We start from the raw sequence: 11,229 nt of genomic DNA, 5'->3' as shown, positions 1-11,229 counted from the left end.
TTTATGTTGTGAGATTGCATTAAAAAGGGAAATGGAAATTGTGAATCAAAATGGAGGAATTGCGTGGAAATGTTGCAAGTGGAAGACTATTATAATTGCCTTGATATATGTTACATTGGTATTTTAATTTATTTGGTTGTTAAATTTTTTTTTTGAGTTTGAGATTTGAAAACATTTGTATTGAGAAAGGAATGTTGTGAAATAAGATATCATTGAAATGTTTTGGAAGAAATACGTTGGCAAGTCCGGATAGAGGTGTAGATGAAATTGATTAAGTTGGTCTGAATGTCCAGGGTGAAAGACCGAAAACACTTGCGGATGAGGTACCACGTACCTTCCGATTAGCTATCGGTAAAGTGGGGGTTTTGGTAGTGCTAGTTATGCCTACTTGTAGACACCAACCTAGGGATTATCTGAGTCGTATTTACCACCCCTTTGAACTTAATTTTAAATTGTTGAATTTTGTTGAAATTTTAAGATTTCATTGTGCATGAGAGTTTTCAAAGGATGAAGATGAGACGTTTTTTAAAGGTATGGCATAACATGTATATTCCATTTAATGAGATTTGTATAAAATGTATATACTTTGTTAAGATTTTCCTATTGGGCTTATTGCTCGCCTTATGGGATTTTGGTGCAGGAAAAGATGTGTTTCCGCCAAACTAAGTGCGTAGATATATGTGTTGACAGTACAAGGCTCTTGTTTTGTTGTGATTGTAATTATTTTTGTAAGCCAAGGGCTATACTTGTATAGGTTCGAGCAACCATTTTGTGTAACCGGGCTTAAGCCTTGGACTTTGTAGCCCTTGAGGATATTTATTTATTTTGACTAGATGTTTTACATGCTATAAATTCATGTATCGAAGTCATTGAATGTATACCCGCATGTGGGACTATTTTGTAAACACCTTATGATCGTGTATTCAAGTGTTGGAGAATTATTTATGTTATCATAAAGAGCTGTGGTTGATGTACTTTATTTTCTTTGGACGTTACAGGAGTGTCCTTTTATCTTTTGTATTATTTTTCTTTCATAGTGGATTATTCGTCTGACCGAGGGCCTGTGGTTTTTATCACAAGTTGGTGCGATTCCAATTGTGATTTTTTCACGGAAAAAAATCTTGTGTCGTGAATATTTTTCTGTACTCTCTTCTCTACATTGATCATAGTTGTATAATTCTTAATTGGATTACCTAAATTGATAATCACTTATCACGGGACAAATCTAAATTTTTAAATTTTTTTTTCTTTAAACCTAGATTTTCACTAAAATCCTTCAAAATAATATTTTAACAAAGAAAAGCACAAATAGTCAAATAGAAAGAGATATTCAACTTAGTAATAGAACACAAGATTTGGCTTCTCATTTTTTAAATTCAATGATCAATACCAATCAATTTTTTTTATATGTTATCTCTCTCTTATATTCTTTTTAATTATCAACTAATTATCTTACTTATCTGTCAATAAATCTAAAAAATAAGTTTAAAAAGTGAACTCATATATTATTTTTCATCTATGAATCATATTGATAACAAATTAATATTTATTTGAGAAAAGGAAACCTGGTCATAATTTATTAAACACCAAAACAAAAAAAATAAATTAATAGTTTGTCGCAGACGTCTTCAAATGATCATAATAATTCGTTTAGTTCACATGCTGAAAGGTAAAATTGGAATTCAATAATACTATTATGCAGACTGAAAGCAATTTGGGAGAAGTTAAAAAAAAAAAGAAAAAAGAAAAGTAGTAGTACTTAATTGTACAAATTTAAAGGTGATAAAACTGAATGATAATTTGGAAAAAAAAAAATAAAGTTATTGATAATTTTTTCTAATTTAAAACACTCGGAAACTTTAGTAATTAACTGGGGACGGTGGGTTTTCAAGTCCGTTTTACTTTCCAGACCACATCTTTAAGCAGATTGGTAGTTTTTTTTGGATCATAACTGTTATTTTTTGCGGATTTCTTTTTTGTTGTTTGTTGTTTGTTGTTTGTTTTGTTGTTTGGCTGGGATGGCCCTTTGGGGTGTTGATTATGTACTATTATTGTCTTTTATTAATATAATGTTTTTCATATCCTAAAAAAAATAAAAAATAAATTATTGACCGACGGAAAAAAGAACCATAATATATATATATATATATATATATATGGTTTGGTGTTTTCAGTGTTCTGACTTTCTAATTCATATTTTTGTATTTTTAGTGATTTTTAAAAATATTTTAATCAATTTTTTTATTTTTATTTTTTGGATCCACTTAATCTTATATACTTAAAAAGTATAAAATTTGTACAAATTTTTTTAAAAAATTTACAGAATACAACAAAATACCAAAATGCATTGAATTTCATTTTTTTATTTTTTTTTTATAAAACATTTGAGTAAAATATTAAAAAATTCACTAAAATTTTTAAAAAAAAAAAAGAAAGAAAAAACTTAATTTTCAAAAAAATTGAGTTTAACCAAACAACGTGAAATTTCTTTCATTTTGAGCTTGCCAAATAAGCTTGAATTGCAACATATTTACATAAAATGGCCTGGTGAATTACCATAATTTTCTTTTCACGCTACATAATTGCAAACTAGCTAAAGCAAGGAGAAGGGCGAAGTTGAAATTGACCTTGGAGACCACTTATTATTATCAAACATGACTTTATAAAACTGAAACTACAAAATATTTTTCGTACATCACAACTTTATTTATGAAGGCACAAACGCCAATTTCTTTTAATTACAAAAGATAGACCGACATTTAAAATAAAAATTGAAAAGTTCATACCCAATACCATCTAGAAATTGAAAGTAAGCAATTCTCCATGACATCTTGAATAGTAAAGGACCCACCACAGCCCAAAAACCAACAACAAATCCCAGTGCTAAGATTGCGAAGAACCACACTTCGGGAAATCCCTCCTCTTCTTCATTGCCAGAATGTCCAACTTTCGGTTTGATCATGTTTGAGTCGCAGTTTGCGAGTGGAGGTCCACAAAGGTTGTTTCCAACAAAGCTAGAATTGTCTAAGCTTTGAAGCTGAGTACTTAATGGAATTCGTCCAATCAAATTGTTATAGGACAAGTTCAAGTGACTCAGGAATGTCAAACTCGACATGCTCGAAGGAATTTCACCCCAAAGTTGGTTTAGAGAAAAATCAAGGGATTCTAGTAGCCCCATATCACCAATATGCTCTGGAATCCTTCCTGTTAAATGATTTCCAGACAAATTCAATGATCGTAGCTCCACAAGTGTAGTTAGTCCCTCGGGGATCTCTCCAGATAAATTATTTTTCGAAAGATCCATGCTTGTCACCAATTGAAGAATGGTGCTATATTCAAAAATTCTTCCTTTGGTCACCAGAATTGCATTTTCTAGAAATTCTGCAAAACCTTCGATGTACGATATGTCACCACTTGAGTTTTGTTTTTTTGCCATGGCACTAAAATTGTTGAAACATCTTGGCACGGGTCCTGAGAGATTATTATGTGCAAGGTCCAAGATTTGAAGAGAACTTAGACAACATAGTTCATGTGGAATGTCACCTTGGAACTTATTTGATCGGACATTGAGAACTATCAATTCCGAAAATGAATTCCCTAACCAAGTTGGTATGTTTCCAATAAATTCATTTTCAGACAGATCAATGATTAGCAATTTTTTACATTGCTGTAAAGATTGAGGCAATTCTCCTGAGAGTTTGTTATTCCTCAGGTGCAATGACTGGAGGAAATTTAAAATTCCAATGGACTGTGGAATGGCACCCCTCAAGTTGTTGTTTTCTAATTTTATGCTTACCAGCGATGGCCAATTCTTCCAACAATCAGGAATCCTTCCTGACAAAAAATTGTCTCCCAGATTAAGAAATCTCAGTATTGTGTTTGGTTCATCCATCGTACCACACAACATGTGGTAAATAGATCCTGAAAAAGAATTTTTTGAAAGATCTATCAAACCCACATTAAAGGGGATGAGTGGTAATTGACCACTAAAGTTGTTGGAACTCATATCAATTGTGCAGCGAGCATTAAGTATTCTTGGAATCTCTCCCTGAATTTGGTTATTGGAAAGATTCAAATATACAAATGCGGAAGGTTTGCTCCAAAACCAGGTCGGCATGGAATCTGAAATTCCTGTGCTTGCTATGGCCAGCTCATGTAACTTTCCTTGGGATTGAAGCCATAGCGGAAATTGTGGTCCTAATTGCCATGAGCTCAGCCTCAAAACTTCAATTTGAAAAGGGGGAATCCATCTATCACTTGCCTTAAAGGTTAAACTGTTCCCAGATGCATCTAGGATATACAGTCTTGTGAGATTGGCAAAGTGAACGTCATACACAACACCCTTCAACAAATTATACGATATATACAACCTTTCCAACTTTGCAAGTTGCCCAAGACTTTGTGGAGGAGTTCCATTCAACTGATTATTAGAAAGATCTAAAGTTATCAAGGATGACAATCTTCCTATTGACATTGGAATGGGACCGGAAATGAAGTTACCATGAATAGAAAAGTAGGCTAAATTTTTGAATTGGCCAAGCTCATCTGGCAAATGACCAAGAAGATAATTCCATTCTAATTCCACCCACTCCAATCCATTTGACATGCATCGAGAGAAACTTCTAATAACTTGTGCTACCTCTCCGTCAAAATTGTTACGTGATAAAGCAATTTGCTTCAATTTGCAAAGGTTTCCCAATGACCTTGGTATTCTCCCCTCAAGTCGATTAAATGACAAGTCTAGACTAAACAGGGAAGTTAGGTTTCCTATGGCATTTGAGATTACCCCTTGCAAGAGGTTGCCCCCAAGATTGAGGGACTCAAGATGACTAAAACTATACAACCAATTTGGAAAGTTAGACTCGAAAGCATTCCCTGGCAAATAAATATCCCTAAGGCTAGTCATGTTCAAAAGGCCAATTGGAATTGGTCCATGAATATTATTAAAGCCTAAGCGTAGGGAAATGAGGCTACTGAGGTTAAACAACCCCTCAGGTATCGTAGAATTTAGATTATTTATGGAAGCATCAAACACTCTAAGAGAAGTCATGTTTTGAAGACCACTAGGAATTGAACCATAAAAGTTACACCCACTGATATCCAAGGAAACTAGACTACTCATACTAAAAATCCACCTGGGTATAGGAGACTCAAAATTGTTATTGGAGAGGTCGAGGATGGAAAGTGTAAAGTTAATATTAATTGAAGGAGAAACATAGTTAAGTTCACAACTAGACAAATGTAATTCTACCAAAGAGGGGAGTGTGTTTATCACCTGTAGCCAATTTGATGCTCTGCTAAGATTCACTTGACGGATATCAAGCTGTTGTAATGAAATAAGACCTGGAAGCCATTGCAAATTGTCATCACGTAGCTCTAGTTCACCATAAACATCAAAAACACTGCAGAGACCAAGATAACGCAACATGGAAAGATTTCCCAACTGATGAGGAATGATTCCACTGAATCCAGCATAAGACAGATTGAGGTATCTCAAACTTCCAATTGAGCCAATAAAGTTAGGAATGTGAGCCCCTCCAAAATCATTCCTGCTTAAATCCAAGTGACGAAGGTTCTTCAAATCGAGCAAAGAAGGATTTATCTTGCCCCCTAACATATTCCTCAAATAAGTTTGGTACTCACCTCGAGTTCCATAATTACCATAAGGATTACGAAGGTGGATCTCATGGACATGGCCAGTTGAGTTGTCACAGACAACACCAGCCCATTGACAGCATTCCTGACCAGTCCAAGAGGACAATCGGTTTGAAAGATCTTTAAGATCATGCTTGAAATTTAGTAGGGCTTGCCTCTCAGTTTCAAGGCAAACAATATTGGAGCTTCCATCGCAAAAGCAATTATGAAATGATGAAATGGTGAGAAAGGCAATGTAAAAAAGAGTTGATGTAGTTGTCATGGATAAACCCATGATCATGCGAACAAACAGAACAATTTGGATTTGGTTTGGATTTGGTCTGTAACTTGTGTCTAATATTATTAGTGAGTTTGCTATTTATAGTGCAATGTCTGGTCCATAACTAAGACTTTTTGTGCAACATTCCAAATTGGAGTTGAATAAGGCATTGGATGCCTTAATCAAAGGACAAAAAGATAATAGTGTTGTTGAATTATTGAATATTTACTGACTGATGAAAGTAAGAAATATAATTATATATAATAATTACACATGTTGTGAGTGTGAGTGTATGTAAACTTAGTAAAAAGATTTATAATTTATTAAGAATTTATAGAAAGTTGTTATGAAAAAAGACAACGTTATAAGCTTTGATCTTCCTAGATTCTTTTATTAAAAATGGGCTATAATAGGTGCTAATAAAAAATCAAGGGAAAATTAAATTCAATTGTTTTTATTAAAAATTATTATAGGTTAATGAAAAAGTGTATTTATTAGATTAAGTAAATCCAAACAATTAAAAAAAAATGATTAAAACATCAAAAAAATACTAAAAATTAAAAAATACAAATTAAAAATTAAAAAAAATATTTTTAGAAACTCCAAAACTAAATATATGTTCTTTGGACAACCACCTGGCTTATGCCACATAGCCACACATTAATTACAATACATTATCATTTGATTGTTTCCCGATCACTCAATTACGGTCGTCCCCCTCCATTTCCCACTCAACCCCACCTCCTTCACCAAACTAAGAAATAGGACACCACCTTCCCATGCCATTAGTCGTACCTCGGGAGGGAAAATGTTGTGGGCCGCGATTTTTCCAATTACATTGCCATTATAGTTTTTATTTTTAAATTTTTTTAATATAATATATAAAATTTTAAAAAAATTTGAGGCTCCCCTAAGTCAAATAGAAAGACCAAATTAAAATTAGATTTCAAGTGTCAGGACTCAATAGTTCAATATGAAATTATAGCGATTAAAATAAAATTTAAATTAAACTAAAGGGGTTACTAGTGTAATTTACCTTCTCTCCCTTTTTTGCCTTTTTCCCTTTTTTTTTTTTGGGGGGGGGGGAGGGGATTGTGATAGAAAAATAAGAAAAATTTACGTATAGGTCCTGCTAAGTGAACTTATCATTTAATAGATCGTATGATAATATAATGTCATTTTTCATCTTATACTACTAAAAAAAGTCATTAAGTTTTAATTTTCAGCGATAGTTTCAAAATTTTATCACAAAAAATGTTACTAATTATAAATTTTAACGACAGTTTAAAAAAATCATCACAAAAAAAAAAAATTACCAATTTTTAACTTTCAGCAACAGTTTGAAAAATTTGTCACAGAAAAATGTCATTATTTATAAATTTTAACGATAATTTATAAAAATTATGACAAAAAAAAGTCATTAGTTGTCAATTTTTAGGGACAAATGTAAAAAATCGTCACAAAAAATTATTTTTAGCAATGATTGTATTAGAACTTATTTTTAATAGGACTGGTTGGGAATTAAGTCCAACTATTAGGACCTATTAGTAATTTACCCTTACAAATATGAAAAATATTATATCAAACTGACTTGAAAATCAACGATTACCAATTTCAACGGAACAATTACATATAACTTTCACAATGAAAAATAAATAAACATTACAAAAAAAAGGCTCTGTTTGGTAGAGCTCTAGAATTCTAGTTCTATTCCTTGCTTTGAGTGTTGCGTTTGGTTAGCGCTTTCAAAAATTGATTCCACACCCATTTTTCAAAACACGTCTATCCGGTCATTCCTCCGAACGTCCAGCCGGTTGACCGGAACAGTGTTTTTTTTTTTTTTTTTTTTTTTTTTTTAAATAAAAAAATATTTTTGAAATATTTTTTAAATTTTTTTTATGAGCTTTGAATAGAATTTTGGGTTGTGTGTTTGGTTATGAGTTGTAAATTTTTGAATCAAATATCATATGTCACACCATTCATTTGAAACTCAATTCGAAACTTTTTTCAAAACTTATAACCAAACAAAATTTTCATACTCAAATCATAATTTCAAAACTCACAAACTCAAAATATCACTCTATTCTTAAATCATAATTCTAAAAATCTACCAAACGTTACGTAATTTTTCCCTATAAAAATTAAATCTGCAATCTCATACTATAAAATGATCAACCACTAGAGGCGCGATTTCCTATCAGTTCTTTTAGTACCTGTAAAGACAAGAAATTTTCACGAGATCAAACATTTAAAAGTATGCCATAATTTGCACAATAAGACTAAAATATTGCACAATAATTGTAGGGTTATAGCTACGTGGTAGCCATCTTAAGTGTAACCATCTGTTTTAACAAAAAAAAAAAAAAAAAGAAAGAAAGTTTTTACAAAAAAATATATTTTTATTATGTAGAAAGTTTTCTTATGCGTGCGTATGACCTTGAATTTAATGGGTGGGTGATTGTATTACTGGTGGTGTTGGTGGAGATGATGATAATGGTGGTGTAAGGTTGGGGGCGGCTAAGTGGTGGTGGCATGGAAAAGCAAGAGAGTGTGGTATTGGCAAGATTTTTAACTCAGAAAATGGTTTTTAATTTTTTAACTCAGTGTTGGTAGAGAGGATAGTGATGGTGGTGTTGGGTTGGTGGCAAGTAGGTGGTTGTAGCAGGGTGCAGGCAGGATAGTGTGGTATTAGATTTATTTTATTTTATTTTTTTTATTAGCAAAGAATTAATATTTTATTAAATAAATAAAATATTACAAGAAGGAAAAGAAAGCAAGAAAAACCATCAATCTGGAAAAGCCAAATAACTCAAAATCAATTCGATACAATACTTGGTTGGTAAGAAGCCAACGAACATAAACACAATACCCAAAATAAAGCTTAAACTCCTACACCCAACAATTGTTTAAGTTCTCTAGAATACTTTCACTTCAAGAACATTGATAATGTGGTATTGGTAAGATTTTAAATATATACAATATTTTTTAATTTTCAAAAGTTAAAAATATTTTTCTCCTAATTGAATTTGTTTTTTGTTGATCATAAAAAATATTTTTCGTTGACTTTTATTTTCTACTATATCAAATGCCAAAAAATTAAATATTGTTTTCTAGCCCGGACAAATGGAACATTAGGAGTCAATTATTAACAAAAAAATGATTATTTATTTTCTTCTCTTTTATAGGATCATGTTTTATGATGTAGTTGTTAGTATTGAGATTGCAGATTTGTTTTATTAGATTCTCTTAGTAGTTAATTGTCTAATTTAATATAATTATCTTCACATTTGTAGTGTAAATATTTTCTTAGACTGACCAAAAAAATAAAATAAAATTATAATGGGTCATAATAAATTTTTGAATGAAAATGAGTCCCAATTAACATAATAATAATAATAATAATAATAATAATAATTGGTTGCACTTCTCATGGATGATATAGCGGCTCGGGCTAAAACCCGACCCTTTTATACTCTTTAGTTTTGGGTTTTATATCTATTAGTGTTGTTGACATCTATTTTGGTCCTATGTTATCTTTTAGAGTTGAGAATTAGATTTTTGAGTTATGGTTAAAATATGTTGGGTCTAGTATTTCTGGGGTGGTTTTGGCTGTGTGAACTTGGGTTCACTCGAGCGGTGATTTGGTCGCTTGAGCAATCTTTTCTTTTTTCTAGATTCTGGGCTGTAGTCCATACTTTTGAGAGTTTGTTTTCTTCACAAGAGTAGTGTTTTGGTGGCTCGAGCGGTCTGTTCTATAGAGATGAACTTCTAAAACTGGGAGGAAAGTCACTTTTTACTCACTTTTTGATCTCTCTCTCTCTCTCTCTCTCCAAAATATCTAATCTCTTCAGGCTCTCACCTCTCTCGTAAATCTTCTCGTAAATCTTCCGATCTACTTCAATCAGTGAATTTTCTACCATCATACTTTGGGATTTAAGGTGGAGCTCGAGGAGAGGGCCGTTTTAATTTGAAAAGTTTGGGTTTTTGTCTCTGTCAATTTTTGGGGTTGTTCATCATTTCTTCTTGCTTTGAGGTGTGGATTTCTTTATTGATTTGTATGTTATTTAACTTTATTATGTGATTAAAGTAACACTTTAAGGGGATTGGTTTTGATCATAGGGTGTTTGATACATAAAGAAAGGGCTTTCTTAAGGCTTTCTTTAAATTCAATTTGGGACTTTACAATGATGATTGGTGTTAGTAATTTGATGTGTGGTTTTGAAAAATGAGAGATCCCAATCTTTTTACAAATATCCTTGATTGGTGTTCAAGGTTGAGAAATTAATTATGTAGTTAGGGTTGTTGTGGAATCATGGTTTTAAACCAAATGGAAATAAATGAGTTTTCTTTGAGAAATGTTGAGATAAAACAATATTTATTGTCAAAATGTTGTGGAATGGTTGGTTATATTCTTGATATATAGATATTGTCAATTTTGGAATATATTGAATAGAGATAACTATTTTGGCTATTGGTGGAGGATAACATTGCTTGTTGTAGAAATTGCATGAGAGTTAGGTTAATTGAAACCAATTCATTCATGCATTGCATTTACTCAATTTTTTCATATTCATGCATTGAAAAATGTTATTTTGAGAAAAATGGATGAATACCGTAATGAATCTGGTTAAGGGGTGTGATTGTGGTTATTAAGTTGGCCTTTGTGTCCTTGGTAAAAGTCTAGAAATCTGTACGGTTAGGATGCCTTCCTTCCAGTTAGTTACCAGTAAAGTGGCTTTGGTAGTCCTTTCATGGCCTACCTGCAGACACGTACTTAGAGATTGCCAGTGTGTGTATTTATTGCCTTATTTTTTGTGTTGAAGCAACAATATATCAATTATGATTTGAACTCTTGCATAGCATTGTTTTGAAAAAGGGAAACGCATGTTTTGTAATGGTATTTCATATGCTTAGAAGGACATTGGAGCTGAACACATTATTTTTTATTTTTTATTTTTTTTTTTGTTTTGTAAATCTTGTTTTGTGTAAGCCTAGGGCTTTTCTTGTATTGGGCTTTGACCCACTTTTGTTGTAACCAAGCTAAGTCTTGAAAATTTATAACCTTTAGGATATGAACTTGTATATATTTACTTTTGTTCCTATATATAGGTCCTATGCTATAGGTTCATAATTTAGGATTGATGAATGTATTAATACATGTGTTATCTTTTGTAATACTTTAAGGAGATTAATGAATGAATTATAGTTTCAGAAATGTTTATGAAATTAAATAGTTAGAATTGTTAAGCTTCCGCATGTATGTTAGACGGTTATGAGGCATATATGTTATCATTATTTTTAGAGCGTTACAGATG

At 31.9% G+C, this 11,229-nt stretch overlaps 1 protein-coding gene across 1 annotated transcript; it reads right to left on the bottom strand.

Annotated features, from left to right (window-relative positions):
* Positions 1-2,616: 2,616 nt before the first annotated feature.
* On the bottom strand, positions 2,617-5,980 carry LOC145795175 (receptor-like protein EIX2). Its single transcript, XM_082878290.1, has one exon. The coding sequence runs from the start codon at positions 5,933-5,935 to the stop codon at positions 2,735-2,737; it is 3,201 nt and encodes a 1,066-aa protein (XP_082734416.1). The 5' UTR covers positions 5,936-5,980; the 3' UTR covers positions 2,617-2,734.
* Between the last annotated feature and the right edge of the window lie 5,249 nt (positions 5,981-11,229).

The sequence above is a fragment of the Camellia sinensis genome, chromosome 1, assembly GCF_055761805.1.
Source record: "Camellia sinensis isolate YWXY chromosome 1, ASM5576180v1, whole genome shotgun sequence".
Taxonomy (NCBI): domain Eukaryota; kingdom Viridiplantae; phylum Streptophyta; class Magnoliopsida; order Ericales; family Theaceae; genus Camellia; species Camellia sinensis.
The sequence above is the reverse complement of the archived record's forward strand: the minus strand, read 5'-3'. Positions and strand labels throughout refer to the sequence as shown.

What these genes read in the sequence shown, in the direction of transcription:
- LOC145795175 (XM_082878290.1), bottom strand. Translation starts at nt 5,935, where the DNA reads ATGATCATGGGTTTATCCATGACAACTACATCAACTCTTTTTTACATT.